Here is a 20,152-nt window from a genome sequence, read left to right as displayed (position 1 = left end):
TGGCCGGTATGAAGGCCCTTGAAGGTTCGCGGAACCTAGATGTAAGCTAATAGATAGTTGGGATTTATAGACGCCAGGCTACGAATATGTTCTAAGTGATTGGTGCGAGGCTAAGAAAAGAGTGAAACAATGCTGGTGTTTTCTTCTATAGAAAAAGAAAGCTGAGAAAGGTAAAAGGTAAGGGGAATATCCTCATAGGCCAATAATTATTAATACATAAACGCGAGCGAGTCTAGATTTGGCCGTTTCGGTTCATTCGTTTCCCCGCGTCTAGCTGTGTCCCTTAGTTCTAGACGCCTCGCGGTGAACTTCCACCGAACCCCATATAAAACTAATCAAGTACCTCCCCGCCGGTAGCCCTTCGACTAGAGGTGTACATTACGTAGATTACGTAGGAACGAGGCAGACCCGGCGGATTATAGAGATCTAAAGCAAAGTGAGCAGTATAATAGAAAGAGAAGGAAAGAAAGATACAAACTTAAACCAATAAGTAACATCTACCCTCCATTATTATTTCCATCATGTGGAAACCGCACGCTCCGCCGCCTACTCGCATCACTAAATCGCCCGATCCGGAGTCTAAGAAGACGGCGCGTCGTATCGCGCAGATTGTTAAGCTGAAGCCAGAGTTTATTGATAAATATAAAGAAGTACACAGTGCTGTGGTATGTGAGGTTTATATATAAGGAGCCTTTATCATTATTGTAGCTTCCTTTTGGCATTTAGGGAGTACTAACTCCGTCAAAGTGGCCCGAGGTTCTAGAGCAAATCAAGGCCTGCAATATCGAAGACTGTAAGATACCTCTCTTATACTTAAACTATCCAGGGTCAACTGTTTTGAGACTGATATTCCCCCTTTCTTGACAATTACAGACAGCATATTTCATGACCCCGGTACGGGTATCCTCTTCGCGAGCTTTAAATATGTTGGAAGCGACTATGCCGACGATATGGCCCGTATGCGAGAGAATCCAAAAGTAAGAGAGTGGTGGGCAATGACGGATGGTTTCCAAGAGGTGAATATTCCTAAGTTCCACTGGTGAGAGGAGAGAGCCCCTAGGATGCTAACCAGGGTTTGATCGTAGAGCTTCGTACCCGGCGCTCATAGTAGTGAATCCGGCCCTTCGTGGTGGAGGGAGGTTGAGGAGGTGTTTTATTTAGAATAGAAATAAAATCGTATGGTCAGTAGTTAAGCAATTTTCACGTTACAAGCGTACAGGTATAATTGTACTTATATAGCACTTGCGTCTGTTGACCCCATATTCTATGGCATATGTATGACGATACGTTCAGTTCAAAATGAAATAAAGCTTGCTGAGTAACTCTCGCATCCTGGTATCTGAGTTATACGACATACGTACACTATATGCGGATCCTATCACAGGTAGTATGACACTCGCTATCAATAATAATAGACCAAATAGGTTGATCGTACCTCATTTCCACGAACCAAATAACCCACCAAGAATCCCTGAGTCTCCGCCGCCACGACCGCCATGTCTCCTCGCCTCGTTTCGAATCCATTCTTCCAAAAAAGATCGGTCTGCTAGTCTCCTTCCATCAGTTATCTTGGTGTTGATTTGGGCCTCTCCGGCGTCGAAACTGAGTAGCGTAGGTATAGAAGTAATCATGAAGTCCATGCCGAGCGAGCTGCTCATGATATCGGGAGCATCATATTCAACCTCGCAATATCCGACGCCACCCTCAGCCTCACCTACTCCAGACTCAATGACGGATTTTATGAGTGGCGCTACAACATGGCATGTAGAACACCATGAAGTGGTCCACAGGGTTATGAGGGGGGTTCTTGAGGAAGAGGATAAGAGCTGATATGTGTGAAAGTTATCGGGCTGGCGAACACTAGCAAGCAGGGTCAGTTGTAAGGCAAAAGAATAGTATTGTGTGAGAACCAAGTTGCCTTTACTTACGAAGAATATACTTGGTTGGCGCTGTTGAGATGGAGTGACAAAGAAAAGGTCCGCACTGGAGTCCGGTAAAAACCCGACAACATTGGTAACCTAATTCTAGCCCTCATTGTGCTTAATTAGATGCTTGAAAGAAGATTATGGAGCATACATAGAATATAACAACTTACATGTAAGTGAATACAAATACGGATCCATACTCTTTAGGATATTTACGTGTGTTATTACGTAATTAAATACACGTAGTTACATAAGTACCTTTTAACATAGATGACGTAGAACATATTCGTTATATCACATATTAAAATATTTATATTGGAATATTTATACTCTTATCTATAATGAATATAGATAAACATAAACATAAATACACATACATATATATATAAATCGTTACCTCCGTTAAGCGCCATAGTCTATAGATGCTATACCAAATCCTCCATGATTCAACCATAGAATGAAATCGTCTTATAGATCAAGTTGACGCATGATGGAAGCCAACCCTCGATGTCAACCAAACCATATCTAAACAGTTATCTGAGAGCTAGGAGCTGTCTAGAACTTTTCCATAAAATTCTTTCTAACAGTCCACATGCGAGCCCTCTTGCCATAGATGTACATGGGTATCGTAAATAGGAGCAAAATGAGTTGGATAATGCCGATCCAGATAAACACCGTCTTAGAACCCTCACTCGTAAGCCATTCGGTGACGAATAGACTAAATACTAGTCCGTGAAATATGTTCTTGCTGAAGTTTAGAGTGACTAAAGCCTCTCCTGCATACTGCCTGTAGCTGTCCACGCAAAATGTGATCGATGTCGTAGAACCCAGCGAGCAACCGAACGAGACCACTCCGAAAAAGATGGTCGGAACAATCCAAGCGTCGTTGTCGTAAGCTGACCACCCGAATCCCATGAGCCCGATGACCGTGGTCACCAAAATTGGCGCGGCCATCACGAGCCGGAACTCGGGCTCGTATAGACCACCATTCCTCCGTGCCATCGCCCTAACGATGATATCGCTAACCTTGCCTGCCACGGCCGTGCCTAGAACACCACCTACGAAAGGTGATATGTAGACAAGGCCCGTTCCCAACGCGCTAAACTTATAACTACCTTCTCGATAGATGACAGCCACTGATTCCGATATCACGATCAACCAGCCGATCGAGCAGGCGTATACCGCGGCCGACCATAGGACTGAGGGGTATGAAAAGAGGATTAGAGGACGAATAGCTACCTTCCACCATTTGTCTTGGCTAAGCCGCCCATGGTGCACTTTCAACTGCTGGGTAAAGGATTTTGGCGGTGCGTTTCGCAAAGCGTGTGTGTAAGCCTGTCCCGTGGTTATCGTCGCTAAATTTGAGAACGATATCTTCTCGCTCTCGGTATCAGAATGAACGGTTCCTGGAGCCGGATGAGGCACGCTCCCCTCCTCCGTTCGGAAATAATCATCAGTATGACGCTGATAGAATGGCGAATGGAAACTACGCGAGTCTGGCGTTGACGAGCTAAGATGCCCTGAGCCATCCCAGTTAGCCCGTGACCATGCACTGCTATGCGACTGTGTGCGGCTAGCAATCGGACGGGGAGTGTGTGGGATATCATCGGCCGTCGTCGTGGGTACAGCAGTTATCTCCTCTCCAGCTGCTGTATATTCGTCTCTATCGTCTCTATCGTTTCTATCGTTTCTACCATTAAGCGGTGCCGTAGAACCTGTCGCTGGTACAGACTGGGCGTGTGCGTATCCTAAATCTGTTGCTGATTCCCCCTCAGGACCGGGCGCAAATCCAACGTGGGTTTTCTTATGCCGCGGCTGCGTTTCCTTTGATATATCCTCATGGCGAGTTCCTGTAGGCTTCTCGTCACTCGCACCTTCTGGCTTCTCGCCGGTGGGAACAGCATTCCCGCTTAGATGTGACTTCGAGACTTGTCGGGCCGAGGACCTCCTACTAAAAATGGTAGGGCGCTTTGGATGTTTACGTGATCTTGGTACTGGAGTTCTGTCCCAGAAGGTCTCGGGGACGAAGAAAAATAGAAGGATGCCACAAACACCAACAACTATTGCAAGGATCCTAAAGTAGGGGTCATGTTAGCCGGAGAAGCATGAAAAGTATAGATATTTGAGACCATCCTTGAATGAACTTACCAGAATACCCAGCGCCATTCGAGGCGTTCGATAATAGCAGCACTTACGAGAGGGACCAAGTTCTTCCCACCAAGCAATAATAGAGTATACACACCAATGCGGTACGCTCTCTCGTGCAGGAAGAATATCTCAGCGATAGTAGCAGACGGGAGACATTCGACCGGGCTCACAGCGATTCCCTGAAAGATACGAGCCAGTATGAGTGAGGTAAAGTTAGGTGATAGAGCACACCATACAGTCGATATGACGAATATTATGGCACTGAAAAGGTAAACTGGTCGTTTGCCGTACAGGATAGCAGTAGGCGAGAAGATAACACAACCAATTCCAAGACCCATCATATACAAACCTGTAGTAAGTGATACGTCGGCGACATTTATATTATAATCTGTATTTCAATTTAGTAAAAGAAGAGATAATTATTGGCGTTCGAGTAAGCGGGTGCTTCCCCTGTACGTACCCTTCGCGACATCAGTGAAACCAGCTGCGATAATGGGTGTCGTTCCACCTCCAACCATACAGTAAAGACCTAAGGTAAGCAAAGCAGAGTCCCGACGCCATGTTGGCCAGTTTAAGGGATCGTTGTGTGAATCATCCGGCTGCGGATCTAAGATAATCTGCCCGTCTTTGGTCAATTTCTTGTCATCCTGCTCCCTGGATGCTGGCTGTGGCGGCGCTGGTTGTGGATAGCCTGTGGGAAGGGAAGAATGAGATGTCCTAGCCGGCGCATTTCGAAGCCCAAGAGGCTCATTTCGACCCTGGGCAAGGAGCAAGACAGATCCTAAATGAAAGATTAGACTTAGTCCGGAATCAGAGGATTCAGGCCGTACAACTTACCTGGAACCTCTATAGTCTTTTTATCATTCAGCATTCCCATGCTCCATTTAGACTTTTCGGTCTTCTGACGCTCGCCATCAGCATCAGCATTGGCCTTTCTCCAGAAGAGTGCCTTCCGTGGGCCCTTTGGTATCCCTTTCTCCTCCCCTGCCATCTTTCCCAACTATTCTTGACAGGAATACGCTTTACCGATAGTACTGTCAAATCTATAGGTCTTCTAATGTAAACAGTTACGGCTCCAGACTCGGTAAAGTATGGACCAGTATTGAAAAGCCCAACTTACTTCGAAGCCTACAAAGAGAGACGGGGTGAATGTTGAAAATAAATGAAGCTACCCAATACCTTGTTATATCCATTTACCTCTCCGCGCCAACTCGAAGCAACAACCCCCTCAGCAGTAGCAATAAACATGATGTTACCATCCAAGGATTAGCGATTTACGAGTGAGGATTTACCTAGTGAGAATAGCGTGCTAATGACAAGGAGCGTGTTAAACCAATAAGATAATACAATATGTCTGCAAATGGGGTCGTGTCCATTGAGGGTTCGGCTTGCATTGCGCAGGTGATCAAGCGGTGATACATAGCAATGAGCACATGGGACAAGGTCAGGTTGCCGCCATCTGCCGCTAGGACGAAGCGGCTCTCCCATCGAGTGGGTGTGAGTGGAGATGTAGATACACCTGTCTGGCCTGCCTACTATGTATAACTTAGGTGGCGTTATTGTAAGCTTATTATATATAAGCCCGATAAAAGGAATAATGTGGTCAGTTAGCTTTCGAGGGTTTTAACGGTGAATAAAGGCCATCCATCCATTGCAGAATGAATTCATTGAAGAATGGATTCTATCTCCATACTAACTACCTTATGCACATAATGACAACTTGCCTGTTGAATGTATGTACGCTATGTAAGTTGGCTAGTTGGCTGGTTTGCTGGTTAGGAGGGGTGAAAGGAAATGTCGATCATAAATGTCCAACCGTTTAGTCCAATCCACATCCATCCACATCCATCCCCATAGACCCTTGACCAGAGAGGTTATTCAGGGTTCCAAGGTTGGGACCGCGGGGGGATAAAAACGCTATGACTGGTATGTTAGGTATGAAGTACCTCTGCTACTACAAATATACAAATATATAGTACCGCTAGGGCCTGCTAACATGCATATGTACATACATAGGTAAACATGCACTATGACGGCACCTTACATAAGGGTACACTACGATGCATGTGATTTACCCCCTCCTAGTCGAAGTGAGATCCGCTGCCAAGCAGTCCAAGGTACATCTGGGTAACGAAGGAAATTTACATGTTGGTAACATACCTAAACATACACTACATACATAAAGTGGGTATGTGGATTTTATGTGGCTTTATGTACGAAGTAATCCATACATCGTAATTCTTCAGGCGCATATCAAAAACTCAAGATAAAGTAACTAGGAACTTCGCACATTTCAAGATTTCATCGTAATATCAGCAGTTGTGAAACGTCTAGAAATTACTCTTGATTTATTCATAATCAGTTTTGCTATTATCATTCAAAAATCAAAAACTCTTACCGGGCAGGCTAACTAGGCCGTAATATTTTTTTGTACGTATTAATCCTTGCTCAACATAATTCCGGTCCTTGAGACTCGCGTTATCACACCAAGCCGAAATGTTTATACCAGCGCCTATCTCGTCTATCTCAATACGGCTCCTCAGCTTGCTGTCGTATGTATACGCAATACATATTGTAGATCCAATCTCCAATCTCCAACCGCCAACCGCCAACACCATAACCTAATATCGTGCCATTTACTATTTGCATACCCCACAATCACAATCTGATACCGATCTTAGTCCACAATCTTCGGTGGTTGGTCGTGGTAGAAGTCCCTGCTGATAATATGCTATCTGCATAGATTTTATCTCGGCCAGTCGCCTAATATTGTGCAGCCCCGACATCTCACCTCATGGCATCTCGAATTCCACCCCTCCTAGACGCCTATCTCCACCTACCACCTGAGACATCCCTCGTCCTTCTTAGTGGGGTCTTGGGGTCAAGTACGAACTGGCTGGTTCTCCGTTATCTTTACTCTCTACTTTCGACCCCGACCCCGACACCAACACCAACACCAACACCGACAGCAAGAGAAGAGGATACCGATTCGTCTAGCATAGAGGATACTAGTATAGTTTTCATCAGCTTTCTACGCGACTATACTTTCTGGAAAGAGGGTGCCGGAAAACTTGGTCTTGATCTTGATGCATTAACCAGAAAGGGCAAATTCATCTTCGTCGACGGTCTCTCTAGCTTGTACTGTGCATCACCTACTCGCCCCCAAGGGTATCCGCAAGATAATGTCTCTGGGAGAAAGGTCTTGTCTGTTGCCTCGCTACAGCATTTACGCAAAGAACTCGAAGATGCCATAGCACAGGTTCAGCGCCCTGCTTCTAAGCAAAAAACTGTCTTGATTGCTGACCACTTGGACCTGCTGTTGGCTGCCTCTGGGAGCGATATTTCGAGCCAAGCACTACGAGATACGCTGCTTAACATTCGCGAGGTAAGTTGCCGAAAAAACGAGCACGTCCTACACATCATTGCTTCCCATGTATCGTCGATTAATAATAGGTTTGCAATAGAAAGTATATTCATCCATCGTCACCGTATCTGCAGATGAACCATTAATGTCATTACAAACGACGTCATTAGAAAAGGAGCACGCTGCATTTGCTATAACTTTAGCCCATGACGCCAACCTTGTGATCAGTCTACGGATGCTGGATACAGGAACCGCTAGAGACGTAAGTGGTGTCATAAGAGTCACCCCAAGCGGCGGATACAATGGGACGGACGGGACGATAGAGGAGCGGGAATTGTTATACCTCGTTACAGGCGATGGTGGAGTCAAAGTATTCGAACGGGGTCAATAGTCATCTTGCGAATGATTCATTCCCAGGAAAACGAAAAGTCAGCCCAAACATAGGTTTAATCAGTCAAGATAGCTTCATGTGATTAGGTCTAGGAGCCTTCTCCTAAGCTCAAACTAGATCCTACCATCAAACCCATCTTCTCTAAACCGATAGGCATCCTAAAGGCCCACGGACGTCGAGTAGTTACTCGAGATGTAACAATTAGAGAGCCTCGTCAAACATGTGAGATCATGATGCCATTTTGTTCGGAAATGCTAGCATTACATTTCCGTCGAACTCAAAATATGTACGAGTTCGCCATGAGCCAGCCCAAATGTCAGAAACACCGTTCCCTTGCCATGCCAGTGCCCTCATCTACCACTTCTCCCGATGAGCACCTTATTTCGCAACTGGACCTCGCGCGTCCTTGGGTACGCCGGTTCGGAATCCGTTCTTGAATCTGCGGGAGACATCCTTGAGGTAGCGCATGCGGCCAGTACCGACAGTCTTTCTGCGCTTGGCCTTCTCGCTCCAGTTATCTATAATTATCAAGATCAGCTTTGCACCACCATATTGAGACAATCCTTTTCCACTCTTCGGTATGGTAATTGGTTCCCCTCCAATAGCGAGATTTTCACGTACACTTTCGGGTCTTGGCGGCGGGATATCCGCAGGAGGAGCAGGTGTGCTTCTGGATGTGAAGAGAACGACGTCCTATAGATACATTCGTCAATTAAGTTCCGTCATGGCCTTAGAATACGATCCGCATCTATCGCATAACACAAAATCGCATCATCCCCAGAGATTGATTTTACTAACCACATCGTCGGCACAGAGTGTGCGTCTTGTTGTGACGCTTTCCGAAGCTGGAAGTTCCCTTGGCTATATTCGAAGTCAGTCAGGTGTTGGCAGCAGAAATATCGTTTCGAAGGGGTACGCACTCATCTTGACGGCGAAACTGTGTAATAAATATTTATTAGTATGGCAGACTACGTAAGGAACGCAATTGAGATTTGAATGTTTTGGGGGGGGAAATTTCTGACTATATTTGCTTACCTTCAATGTGATCTTGGAGAGGGAAAGTTTCGTTCGTAGGGGTGTTGTACGTCTGGACTAGTAAAGTGATGGTGTTGCTTGCGTCTCGAACGAAATTTTTGGATTGCGATTTTCGTGGGGAGTCAGGAACAAATTATCCGAGAAGCACCCGAAGCAACAGCCCTAAATCTACCAAATCGCTTCGTTTATTAAATATGGTCAGTGCGCTTGAACTTAATGCATATATACGAGGATAACTAGGTACTTAAAATAACGTACCGTATCCACCTAGAGGTACACTTATGATAAGATAAGGAGAGATATGTGCCCCTCCTTTACTCTCTCTCTCAGCTGCCATACCTAAGACTGCCAGACTGCTAGAGCTTGTCCCTGTGCCTTACCTGCTTGCGCCCCATGTGACAAGGCCAGTCCTCCGATCGTTACATATCAAGCAACTTTAAAAGTAGGTACACGAATGAAGACAACTTGCTTATATAAAAGGGCTCATATAAAAGCAGCCTAATTTCTACATTCAAGTGCAGGTCACTATTCTATCCCCCCCACCATCATCATTCGTAGTCTTTGTTTTTTCCATCCCCATCTTGATTTATTTAAACCCGGAAACAGTCATATATTCGTTCCTATCATTCCGCCCGACCATCCTGCAGTCGAGAAAAAGAGCGCCAACACCGAAGCGTGATTCATAATCAAGAGATATCTATCCAAGATGAATCTCATCTACTCAACGGTTAACACGATCCGGGACAAATACACTCCCGTGAGCCACACATCAACATTTCGAAAGACGGGCCAGATCACCCCCGAGGAGTTTATAGCGGCCGGCGACTATCTCGTCTTCAAATTCCCAACTTGGTCCTGGGTAGATGCCGATTCCGAGTCCAAGCGCGTGTCCTACTTACCACCCGGAAAGCAGTTCTTAGTCACACGAAATGTTCCTTGCAACCGCCGCCTCGATGAAGACTTTGCTGGAGATGCGGGTCACGAAGAAGCAGTGGTTGGCGATGGTGACGATTTCAATTCCAAAGGCCGCGGTGACGATGATGGATGGCTACGCACGGGTGGTCTAAGCAGCTCGCAGCCACTCAAAGCTAAGGACGTACGAACCGTTGATGATGCGGGCAATGTCGGAGAGGGCCTAGATGATGATGATGATGAAATCCCGGACATGGAAGATGATGATGACGATGACGAAGCCATCATTCGCGATACCGATCCGCACAGGAGGACGGCGTATGTACCTCTCTGCTTCTATCTCCCGTTGACATAGACAGGTGCCTGGGATATCCAAAAGCTAACTTCGTACCTTATAGCGCCCGTCGCACGTACACCCTTTACATCATGTATTCCCCTTACTACCGTACACCCCGCCTATATCTATCAGGCTACACCGAAGGACAACCCCTCGCTCCTCATCTGATGATGGAGGATATCGTCGGCGACTACAAGGACAAGACGGTGACATTGGAAGACTTCCCTTTCTTTGCTAACAACGTCAAGATGGCCAGCGTGCATCCGTGTAAACATGCTTCCGTTATGAAGACTCTCCTGGATCGCGCGGATGCCGCCTTAAAAATAAGACGTGACAAAATGAAGTCCGGAAAGGCAGTTGGCATCGATGCCGGCATGGAAGGTCTAGTGGACGAGATCAATAAGCTCGATGTCAAGAGTGCTGAAGCCGCTGCCGAATCAAGTAATGACGATTGGGAAGAAGTGGAAGTAGAAGACCAAGAGGTAGCCATCCGAGTTGACCAATACCTTGTTGTATTTCTTAAGGTATGTAAACGGATTTTTGAATATCAAATCAAGCCTAGGTATGTAAAAGGTCGAATAGCGCTAACTAAAGTCCAGTTCATGGCCAGCGTTACCCCTGGCATCGAGCATGATTTCACTATGGGCGTGTAACGAGCCCATCCATTGCAGCATTATACGGAGTGGACTGTTTTATTAATTCTAGCACATTCGAGGCGGCGTTTGGGATTTGGATGTGGATTGGAACAGGTAGAGAGATCACTGGGTCGGTTTGTGTTTTATTACTTCAGTTGATACTAGTAGCTAGCTAGTATGCAAATCCCGTCAAGGGTAATCCAGCATCAGTATTTAAAAGAAAAAGAAAAAAACTCTATAAAGTATTTCCTATTTACCCGTATGACTCCATTTATGATCCAAAATTATTTCTAAAGTGGCACATAGGTACGAAGTCAAACCAAATCATGCTTCCGTCCCAATATTGTTGAAGTGTAATGTTATGCACTATCTTGGATATATTCAACTGGGTAGCCTCATATGCCATGTGTGCCATATATGCGTAGAGTTGACAATATATACACGTTATATCATTTGTAGATGATATTTAAGTAGACTTCTCCTGTACCTGGAGTGTAGACTCTTGGGTGTAACCCCTTACATGTTCTTTCGATTTCGTCTTCGCCATGTGGTCTCCTCCAGGTACATCAACACTCGATTCTGTCGCAGGAGTATCCTGAATTAAATCACTCTTACCAGTATAGAGGCGCATTACCCAAGGTGGTAATATACCACCACGGAGTTTCCAATTCCAGGGGTCTTTTTCAGCCTTGTTAGGCGGGACAATACGTCCTCCGGATAGCTTCTCGATCAGCCACACCAGAGTGTTGAGTAAGATATATAAACAAATGCCGCCAATGAGACCATCGGCAATGCTATACGTAAAGGGCATTGCAAATATAGTAACAAACTAGATCATGTGAAGTCAGCTAGTGGCCACCACGACGTGGATGAATAGAAACATAAAAACATAGGAACAGAGAGTTTCGAGTGCTACTAACAGCTGGTATGGCATCACCAATATAATTCCAATTAATCTCAGTCACTGCCCGCATCATCATTGATCCGACCAAAACCAATACGCAACCTGTAGCCCATGGAGGGATTGACGCGAAGATGGGTGCGAAGAAAATGGAGATGAAGAAACACAGGCCCGTAGTCATCGAGGTAAGGCCGGTCCGTCCACCATCAGCGATACCAGCTCCACTTTCGACGAAAGCAGTTACAGGTGGGCATCCCAGGAGAGATCCGATAGATATGCTAATCGCATCAACCATGTATGCTATGGTTGAGCCCTCGAAATCCTCGGTCACGGGATCGATAACGTTGGCAAATCGTGCCATCGAATACTAGCACGCCCAGTGTTAGCGTGGTACCATTTACAGGGGCATATATATAAAGGTAGATGCAAAATACAGAAAAGAAAAAGAAAAACTCCATAATATACTCACCAAGGTTCCCGTGCAGTCAAGGATGTCGACGTAGAGAAAAGTAATAAACGCCAAGCCAAACTGGCCCCCATATTCCGCAATGTCCCAACGTTGGACGGTGAGGGTCTTGCCGATCTGATGGAAGTCGACAACCTTCTTGAAAAAATTGAAAGCGTCATCGCCCACAGTGGTGTCTGGGAAATAGGTGACAGATGTTCCTCGTGGCCATGAAATGATACTGACAAGGAGAATTCCAGCAATGATGGCCCCCTTCACACGATACATCATCAGGAGCACGGTCAGAACACCACCACAGAATATACCAATCCACATCTTCGGATTACGCATCTTTTCTCCATCGGGACAACGCCCAGTCCCTGCGTCTACAGCTGAGCAACCAGCTAACTCCATCGGCGTATCCTGCGCACCCGTCACGAGACCGATGCCCTCGCTAAACGTTAACCCGATTAAGGTTAGAAAGAGGCCAATACCCACGCTCGTAGCAAGCTTGATCGATCGCGGGATAGCTCTAGCGAGCCATTGACGGAGGCCAAATAGAGCAAGAGCGAAGAAAACCCAGCCTTCGACGAAGATGGCCGTTAGGGCTACAGAGTAAGGCACAAGCCCATCACCGTGATATCCGACTACGGTATAAGCAAAGTAGGCATTCAACCCCATACCAGGGGCCAAAGAGACCGGGCTGTGGTTAGAAGGGCCCATTAGCTAGATCCTAGAGCCACAGTAGGTGCGGTAGGGTGGCACATACAGGTTTGCAAACAAGCCCATACAAAATGATGACAGCGCAGAGATTGCGGCCGTCGCCGTGACGAGGTCGCGCTTGATTTCAGCAGCACATAACAAATACTCCTCATTCACCTTACATAACGGGTCAGCCAGTCCGCCGTTGCACACACAGGTACCTTCAAGTAGTTGTTAGCCCCCTAAACTCTAGTGGAATGGCGAGAGCGATTAGAGACATACCGCCCGTATCGGATACGATGCTGGAGTTAACCGCGATGATATAAGCCATAGCAAAAAAGGCAGCAACTCCAGCGCGTATCTCGGTGAAAAAATAGGAACCCTTTCGTTCCTTAGGCTATATTACAGTACAATAACCTCGTCAATGATCAAGTCTCCGTCATGGACCTCAGCCACTCGGGTTTCATAGGATAGCTTACATGACCTGATCCTTCGAGCTGGAACCACCGCCCGATAGGACTCTTCGCAACCCTAACGTTGAAATCGTGAACCCACGCCATGTTGATGAGTGACCTCTAGGCCAGCAAGGTTGGTCCTTTGCGACGAGTTTGGTAGGTCACACAGAGTAACTGCTCCGACTTATAGACGACTGGATAACGCTGCAACGGTAAACTGAGGTAAGTCGCAAATAGGACGGGTAGGAATTAGGATTGTCGTATGAAAGAGAAGGGAAGATAGGAATGATGAAATATTGATGTCAGCACATAAGAAGTATCCGCAAGGCGAAAGGCCAAAAGCCAACATGGCACGCGAGCACCTAGATGGAAAGAGAAGAAAAATACGATTCCGGCAGGTTGGGGAAGCATGAAGATGTCTAATCATGGTGGTATTGGCTAGTGACGATCTAGTGTTAATTAAATGAGATAATACCTTTATAGATCTTATCACTTCTATTTTAGCTTCGAACATGGGGGGGGAGCTTTACTATGTATGTAGATTACCTAGTAGATTTACTATTTTCCTATCGCTTGTCTTGTTATTCGACACAAAGCCGGCCACAATGTGCTGCTAATGGGCTAAGAGGGCTTGTCCTTGGAAATTTTCAAGGTGCAAATTTGTTAGTCCAGCGAGTCAAAAGATAAGGATTGAGATTCACTTTAGATAATGAGCCATGCAGGACATGGGTTAGCATGATCGATGCAAGGTGGCAATGTGGCGATGTGGGTAGGAATGTCTCGGTGTGGCATTTCGTAAGCCAAGGCTATATCTCCAACCAATCCGACCCAAGAGATTAGGACGAATTAGGACTGATTCTAAATCTAAGATCCGAGGGCTGTGTTTTAGTGAGATTAGTTTCGGACCATTGTTGACGAATACTTTATGATATTTATATGTTAATATACCTATTTAAGATAATTAATTATATAACAGCTTGAGTTAGAACTGACGAAACTAGCTACACATTTCAACTTGATATGAATCGTATGAGCTATGAGCTGAGTATCAACCACACGTAATATAATACTAATGTAAGTCGTAATAGTCTCCCATCGCTGTCGTTAGAGCCATAAATATTTAAGAATGACGGTCAACTCGGTGCCAAGCAATACCTCGAAGACAATAATTTCGCACATGTTTGAAAACTATACTATATAAACCCATCTTCAAATCAGTTTTGTTAGCTTTCATGATACTTAGAAAATGGCCCGTCTCCATTTCTGTCGGTCTTAGTTGTTGGCTTACTGCCTGTTCAAGTCTCAATCTACTTGAGGTGTTACACCCGTTCCATCTATAAGACCAGTCTTGCTGTGATGCTAAGCCAATAGTACGGTGATGATAATAGTATTATATAAGAACACATTTGCCGCACTGATTAAACATCAACGGTATGTTTATGAACAATCCTTCCAAGTCCGGCATACCTCCAGTACCATATATACCAGAGTAACAATTCTCAGACTTATTCTAGGACTTATAAATGACTACAAATAATGACCATGAGAGCGATATTCCTTGATTGATTACTCTATTATATGTTCTCTGTTTATCTTTAAGTATACCAGTTAGGTCTTCTATCCCGGAGGGATGAAAGACCTTTGACTGGGTATATCTATCTGTTACTTGTGTCTTCTAATTGACTCTTCACAGACTATATTTATATGTAGCGGTATATCAAGTCGGGAAATTTTTTTGAAATTTCCCTGGTTAACTGTGTCCCTTTTTTGATAAGATGCCTGGGGCGGTAAGGTCGTGTTTACTAATATATTTAACAGGTCAATTCTATCACGTAGCCACTTGAGAAGATCACTTCGGTGACCTTGAATAAGGCAGTAGAATAAATAATAGGCTATCATATCTACTATTGGTATATAGTAAATACGGGATTACAAGTTAGTGCATACCGAGTTCCTACAGCGAGTTGGGCTGGCTACCAAATGGTAGGCTGGTAAGTGGAAGACAATCAAGTACTAAATACGTACCCAATTTAAGCTATTCCCGGTGTTCCTGAAGTGTGGGCTTCTATGTTCCCAGGTTTCTCAAGAGCAGAAGCCATTCTGACCTATCCCTTTGAAGTATGTGAATAAAGGGCGAGGGCACAAATCTGTTGAGCTACAAGGAACTATGGATCTAACCGACCAACTAAGATTAGATCGCTAACAAAGCGAAGAGCTCTTTGCCCTAGATGTATCAGTCGCCTAAGGAACTATCAATACATCTATCCCCGTATTACATTACTGGGTACCTCTTCAACTACCACGTCTCTCTTTCTAACTATATTTTGTAACGAATAAATAGCCTGTGCCTAGACTAGTTAACGAAGCTCATGATATACGCTGGGTCCAACGTCCTACTATATATGAATATATATCCCTAGTTATGGTGTAGGTGATTTTAATACCCGCTACGCCATGTCACTTGCCTGACCACGCCGTCGTTTTCTTACTGCCTGTTAATATCACGAGGTAGACTAAGAAGTATATAAATAACTTTGTTCTTCCGCAAGGAATTTTAAATATTTGGTCTTAAGGTTCTAGATAAGATACCTAGTGCAAGGGATGCTTTTAGATAATTATTAATTATTGGCCGTAGGAAAAAGGGACTACCACCAGAATAATTAGTTAAAGTAGTCGTTAATCGGGAATAAGAAGGGATACGGTAGAGAATCCTATGATAATTTTGAGTCTTGACTGGTGCATCACAAGCGTGCGGACCTCGAGACCAGGTCACTATGTAAATGTCAAATATTACCCTTTATAAGTGATGTTAACACCTCTAAAAATAGGATATCTTTCTATGTATCTTATACGTGTGTATGGGTATATGTGGATGATTTTATATTTTTAGATATTCAATTGCCATAGCATTGCAAATTATACGAGGTAAGCAAACATCGAGTTGTCAATTCCTTTATTCACAATTAAATGCAATATCAATCGTTTACTTGAATAAGATCACGGGAAGGGTTCGTCTCGTTATGTAGGTAAATACCGTAGCATAGGAGAATGTGAACCATTTGGTACGAATTACAAGTTACGAATTACTTAACAAAATAAAAATTTTCTAGGTCCAATCAGACTTAAACTAGTACCATTCTTCCATTTCATTCTCCCATTTCCCCTCATCATAGCTGCATAGTTACGAATAACGAATAAATATACCTCTGCAATGCATTTACCACCGCCTGAACCTCGGGACAGCGAGTTATATACATATATGGATCCTGTCCATGCACCGGCTTATTTCGAACCTTTTGATGACATGGTCGGCCCGGATCTTCAGCAGTTTACCGAATTGGCGGCATCTCACGACCAGTCGGAGAGCAGTCAGATATTCTCACCAGATACGAGAAGACTTCAAACTCAACATACCACTGAAGGTTATCGTGATGGTATTACCGCTGGCAAAGCCGAAAGCATGCAGGCTGGGTTCGATGAAGGGTTTGACCTGGGCGCCGAACTCGGATTAAAGGCTGGTCGATTACTAGGACTTCTTGAAGGTATGGCTGCAGCTTTGAGAGAAAACAGCCTCAATAGCTCAGCGCATATGGACAACCTTTTGTTAGATGCATCAAAGGAGCTGCGCACCGAGGTGATATTCGCAGAGGAATATTGGACCTCAGATGGTAGTTGGAAATATTCCGTGAGAGGATCTGGAGGTGATGGTAAAATATCGATCGAGGACGTGGTAAAGGAACATCCGGTTATGTTAAAGTGGGATGAGCTCATCAAGCGGGAGGTCCAGAAGTGGAAATTAAATTAAGCATTGACATTATTATCATTGGTGATCGGCGCAAACGCAGCCGGGAACAAGTTTGAAGTTCGGGAATATGCTACGGCAGAGATAAGTGAGCACGGAGCAAGCAGCAAAGCAGTAAGCAGCTTTTTAACCAAGTAAGGTATCTATCTACCCGATAACTACCCGATCAGGTTGGATGAGCCGAAGCTGGATGTTAAAAGAAAATGCCCTTAAAGAAGAAGAAGAAGAAGAAGAAGAAGAAGAAGAAGAAGAAGAAGAAGAAGAAGAGTAAGGATGAAATGCGAGTTACCCCCGCTTTTCAAAACTCATGACAAAAACCAATAGTCATCATTCAATCTCCCCATCATCTGCGAGTGGACTACTTTTTCTAGAAGTTCTAATATCGTCCCAAGCATATGGGAGAGAGAGAGAGAGAGGTGCATATATCCTGTGTCCGGGTTTGCCGATATTAAACATCCATGTACCCCAGGGACTCTTCCTCACCGCCAGAGTTTGGAATTCGAGACAGGAGATACATGTCATTTTTTTATGAAAATCTTACACCTTAGACAATCCACTTCTTTTCCCTGGGCCAGGGCAGACTGTCTTTTCACGGGTCAAAGATAGTAACGGTACCCCGCAGGTATTGGAGATTATTTTATTTGATTGGTTGAAGTTGTTAATGGAACCCAGAATGCTGGCTTTAGGATCTGGGGGTCCTTGTAAGTCAGAACCAACGCCGCTGGCACCAATATTCCCTTTTGGTCAGAGAGCCCGCTTCGAGATGCGGCCAACTCATTTTTCTCCACTGCCCGCGTGGCGCGGGACCAGCCGTTCTTCATATCCGCACCCACATTTTTGCTATGTTGATTAGTGCCCGTCTCTCTTAGCACCTTACGTCTAACTGCTGTCAACTTCTTTTCTTCTCACACACCCAGGGCACTCACTACGGGCTTCTTCCATAGGACTGGTAGTTAACCGAAAAATATCATAGGATAGCAATGGCGGATACCACTGCAAAGACACCATCTCCGCGAGCCGCGGCGGCGACAACAGCTACTACATCTGCTGCGTCTGCTGCGTCTCCAGCATCACCTAAAGGTCCAACATCACCTAAAGGCCCAACATCTCCCAAGAGTCCCGCGAAAAGTCCAACGCCCGAAGGAGAAGCATTTGGTACCGAACAACATATCGAAGTGGTAGGTTGTCATTTTGTTTGCGCCTTAGTTCCTTCGATCGTAATATTGACATTGCATGCAGGCCGATGACATAGATGAGCCGGATGATAATGACGACGCCAATTCGGCTGTTGGTAGCTCAATGTATAATAATACTCATCTCTCCGTGACCTAAGCTCAATTTCGAAGCTAACAGTGACCCTTATAAGACAATCTTCCACCGGCTCATTGACTGAAAGTATCTACGCCTATCGCGTACTACACGGCAGGACGTTCAATGCGCCTAAGACGTCTGAGTATTGGGCCCCGAATGACGAGCAACAGAATGAGGGTCTCGATTTGCTCCACAATGCCGCTTTGATGGTTTTAGGCGATGAGCTGTTTCTTGCACCTGTCGGCGAAAATCCACAGAAGGTGCTCGACGTAGGAACTGGAACTGGGATATGGGCGATGTAAGTATCCCGCAAGGAACATAAAACTATAATATCGAGCTCTGGTCGCTAAACTAGAGTAACTATAGCGATTTTGCAGACGTTTACCCAGCAACAGAGGTGATAGGGACCGATCTTAGCCCGATACAACCTGCGTGGATGCCGCCGAATGTTAAATTTGAGATTGATGATTGTCTTCTCGACTGGACGTGGCCAGAGAGCCATTTCGATTATATCCACATGAGGATGCTTTATGGTAACTCTCCAATCGAAACTGGCTGGCCCGCTACATTATGCATATGCATTCTAACAACTCTTGTCAAACAGGGAGCATACCTGACTGGACCGACCTATATAAGAAGGCCTTCAAGCACCTCAAGCCCGGCAAGTGGTTCGAAGATGTAGAGTTCGATGTGCGTATACAATCGGACCATGCGGCTATTCCCGAAGATCACATGTTCAATACTTGGGCTGATGCATTCTACGAAGCCGGGGATAAATTGGGTCGGTCATTTCGTATTGGGTACGACAACACTTTAAAAGATGCAATGACCGAAGCCGGCTTTGTCGACGTCCACGACGTCAAGGTCAAGATGCCCTGTCATGGCTGGCCACGAGATCCCAAACTACAACAGGCCGGTCTGCTCATGTTCGCGATGTTGGATCAGAGTCTTGAGGGATTCTGTCTCTATTTGTTTAGTAAAGCCCTGGGGTGGACAGCTGAGGAGATCCTCTTATTCGTAGCCAAGTATCGAGCGGAGTTGAAGAAGAAGAGCCTCTGTGGTTGGCTTCAAGTGTGAGTAAAAACCATATCAGCTGTGAGATTGGGGAACTGAGTTCAATGTCTCTTGCGCATGTTTGAGATTTCCACGCTGACAAGATTAATTATAGGACCATTGTATACGGCCGGAAGCCCGAGATTGGAGAGTGATACGATAATGGAGATATATATTAAAATGTGTAAAAAAAGATTAAAAAAATATAAAGTGTGTAAGGTAAAAGTAATATTAAATGGGTAATATATATTAAATTAAAAACAACGTTAATTGTGTAATATAATTTCGATTATTTACGAAATATAATAAAAATTATTATAATTAATTTAAAAAAAATTGATATTATCGTGTTATTTTAATTGATTAAAATAATTTGTTAATTTTAAAATTATAATTATAAATATTATTAAATATTTTTTTTTAATTTTTTATTTAAAGTAAAATCCATTATTTATTATTTTAATACGTTAAAATTAAAAATTTTAAAAATAACAAGTTTTATTTATTTCTATTTTTTATTATAAACGTTATAAAATTTTTAATTTATATATTTATATTTATAAATTATAAAAAAAAATATTTTTTAAATTTTAATTTTAATTATTATTTAATATTTTAATTATATTAACAAACGTAACTTACCATAATTAATTATTAACTTATATAATTAACTTTAAACCTAATTATAAATTATTAACAAATTAAAAGTTTATTAATATATTTATTTTAAAAAATT

General features: G+C 44.2%; 9 protein-coding genes across 9 annotated transcripts; 5 read left to right on the top strand and 4 right to left on the bottom strand.

The window, feature by feature from the left end:
- Positions 1–521: 521 nt before the first annotated feature.
- GL218_02780 (uncharacterized protein) lies at positions 522–1,166 on the top strand (the record flags this gene model as incomplete). Its single annotated transcript, XM_033579315.1, has 4 exons — positions 522–665; positions 748–793; positions 874–1,016; positions 1,086–1,166. 4 exons carry the CDS (start codon positions 522–524, stop codon positions 1,164–1,166), a joined length of 414 nt encoding a protein of 137 aa, XP_033437237.1.
- A 270-nt stretch (positions 1,167–1,436) lies between these two features.
- On the bottom strand, positions 1,437–2,035 carry GL218_02779 (uncharacterized protein; the record flags this gene model as incomplete). The annotated part of the gene is made up of 2 exons (XM_033579314.1): positions 1,437–1,860; positions 1,929–2,035. The coding sequence occupies 2 exons, from the start codon at positions 2,033–2,035 to the stop codon at positions 1,437–1,439; spliced, it is 531 nt and encodes a 176-aa protein (XP_033436875.1).
- Positions 2,036–2,480: 445 nt separating this feature from the next.
- Positions 2,481–5,064, bottom strand: GL218_02778 (uncharacterized protein; the record flags this gene model as incomplete). The annotated part of the gene is made up of 4 exons (XM_033579313.1): positions 2,481–3,999; positions 4,074–4,461; positions 4,534–4,854; positions 4,911–5,064. 4 exons carry the CDS (start codon positions 5,062–5,064, stop codon positions 2,481–2,483), a joined length of 2,382 nt encoding a protein of 793 aa, XP_033436874.1.
- Positions 5,065–6,867: 1,803 nt separating this feature from the next.
- On the top strand, positions 6,868–7,828 carry GL218_02777 (uncharacterized protein; the record flags this gene model as incomplete). The annotated part of the gene is made up of 2 exons (XM_033579312.1): positions 6,868–7,458; positions 7,538–7,828. The coding sequence occupies 2 exons, from the start codon at positions 6,868–6,870 to the stop codon at positions 7,826–7,828; spliced, it is 882 nt and encodes a 293-aa protein (XP_033436871.1).
- A 378-nt stretch (positions 7,829–8,206) lies between these two features.
- GL218_02776 (60S ribosomal protein L37) lies at positions 8,207–8,752 on the bottom strand (the record flags this gene model as incomplete). Its single annotated transcript, XM_033579311.1, has 4 exons — positions 8,207–8,346; positions 8,450–8,521; positions 8,627–8,689; positions 8,749–8,752. 4 exons carry the CDS (start codon positions 8,750–8,752, stop codon positions 8,207–8,209), a joined length of 279 nt encoding a protein of 92 aa, XP_033436870.1.
- Positions 8,753–9,569: 817 nt separating this feature from the next.
- GL218_02775 (Autophagy-related protein 3) lies at positions 9,570–10,765 on the top strand (the record flags this gene model as incomplete). Its single annotated transcript, XM_033579310.1, has 3 exons — positions 9,570–10,093; positions 10,174–10,636; positions 10,712–10,765. 3 exons carry the CDS (start codon positions 9,570–9,572, stop codon positions 10,763–10,765), a joined length of 1,041 nt encoding a protein of 346 aa, XP_033436869.1.
- Positions 10,766–11,213: 448 nt separating this feature from the next.
- On the bottom strand, positions 11,214–13,355 carry GL218_02774 (uncharacterized protein; the record flags this gene model as incomplete). Its single annotated transcript, XM_033579309.1, has 6 exons — positions 11,214–11,576; positions 11,668–12,015; positions 12,118–12,796; positions 12,863–13,016; positions 13,078–13,192; positions 13,275–13,355. 6 exons carry the CDS (start codon positions 13,353–13,355, stop codon positions 11,214–11,216), a joined length of 1,740 nt encoding a protein of 579 aa, XP_033436868.1.
- Positions 13,356–16,461: 3,106 nt separating this feature from the next.
- On the top strand, positions 16,462–17,055 carry GL218_02773 (uncharacterized protein; the record flags this gene model as incomplete). Its single annotated transcript, XM_033579308.1, has 1 exon — positions 16,462–17,055. The coding sequence occupies one exon, from the start codon at positions 16,462–16,464 to the stop codon at positions 17,053–17,055; it is 594 nt and encodes a 197-aa protein (XP_033436873.1).
- Positions 17,056–18,032: 977 nt separating this feature from the next.
- Positions 18,033–19,571, top strand: GL218_02772 (putative benzoate 4-monooxygenase cytochrome protein; the record flags this gene model as incomplete). Its single annotated transcript, XM_033579307.1, has 6 exons — positions 18,033–18,230; positions 18,292–18,353; positions 18,419–18,661; positions 18,730–18,896; positions 18,968–19,436; positions 19,532–19,571. 6 exons carry the CDS (start codon positions 18,033–18,035, stop codon positions 19,569–19,571), a joined length of 1,179 nt encoding a protein of 392 aa, XP_033436872.1.
- Between the last annotated feature and the right edge of the window lie 581 nt (positions 19,572–20,152).

Source organism: Daldinia childiae (assembly GCF_008694065.1).
Source record: "Daldinia childiae strain JS-1345 chromosome Unknown Scaffold3, whole genome shotgun sequence".
NCBI lineage: Eukaryota > Fungi > Ascomycota > Sordariomycetes > Xylariales > Hypoxylaceae > Daldinia > Daldinia childiae.
This window is presented reverse-complemented; position numbering and strand designations above follow the sequence as displayed.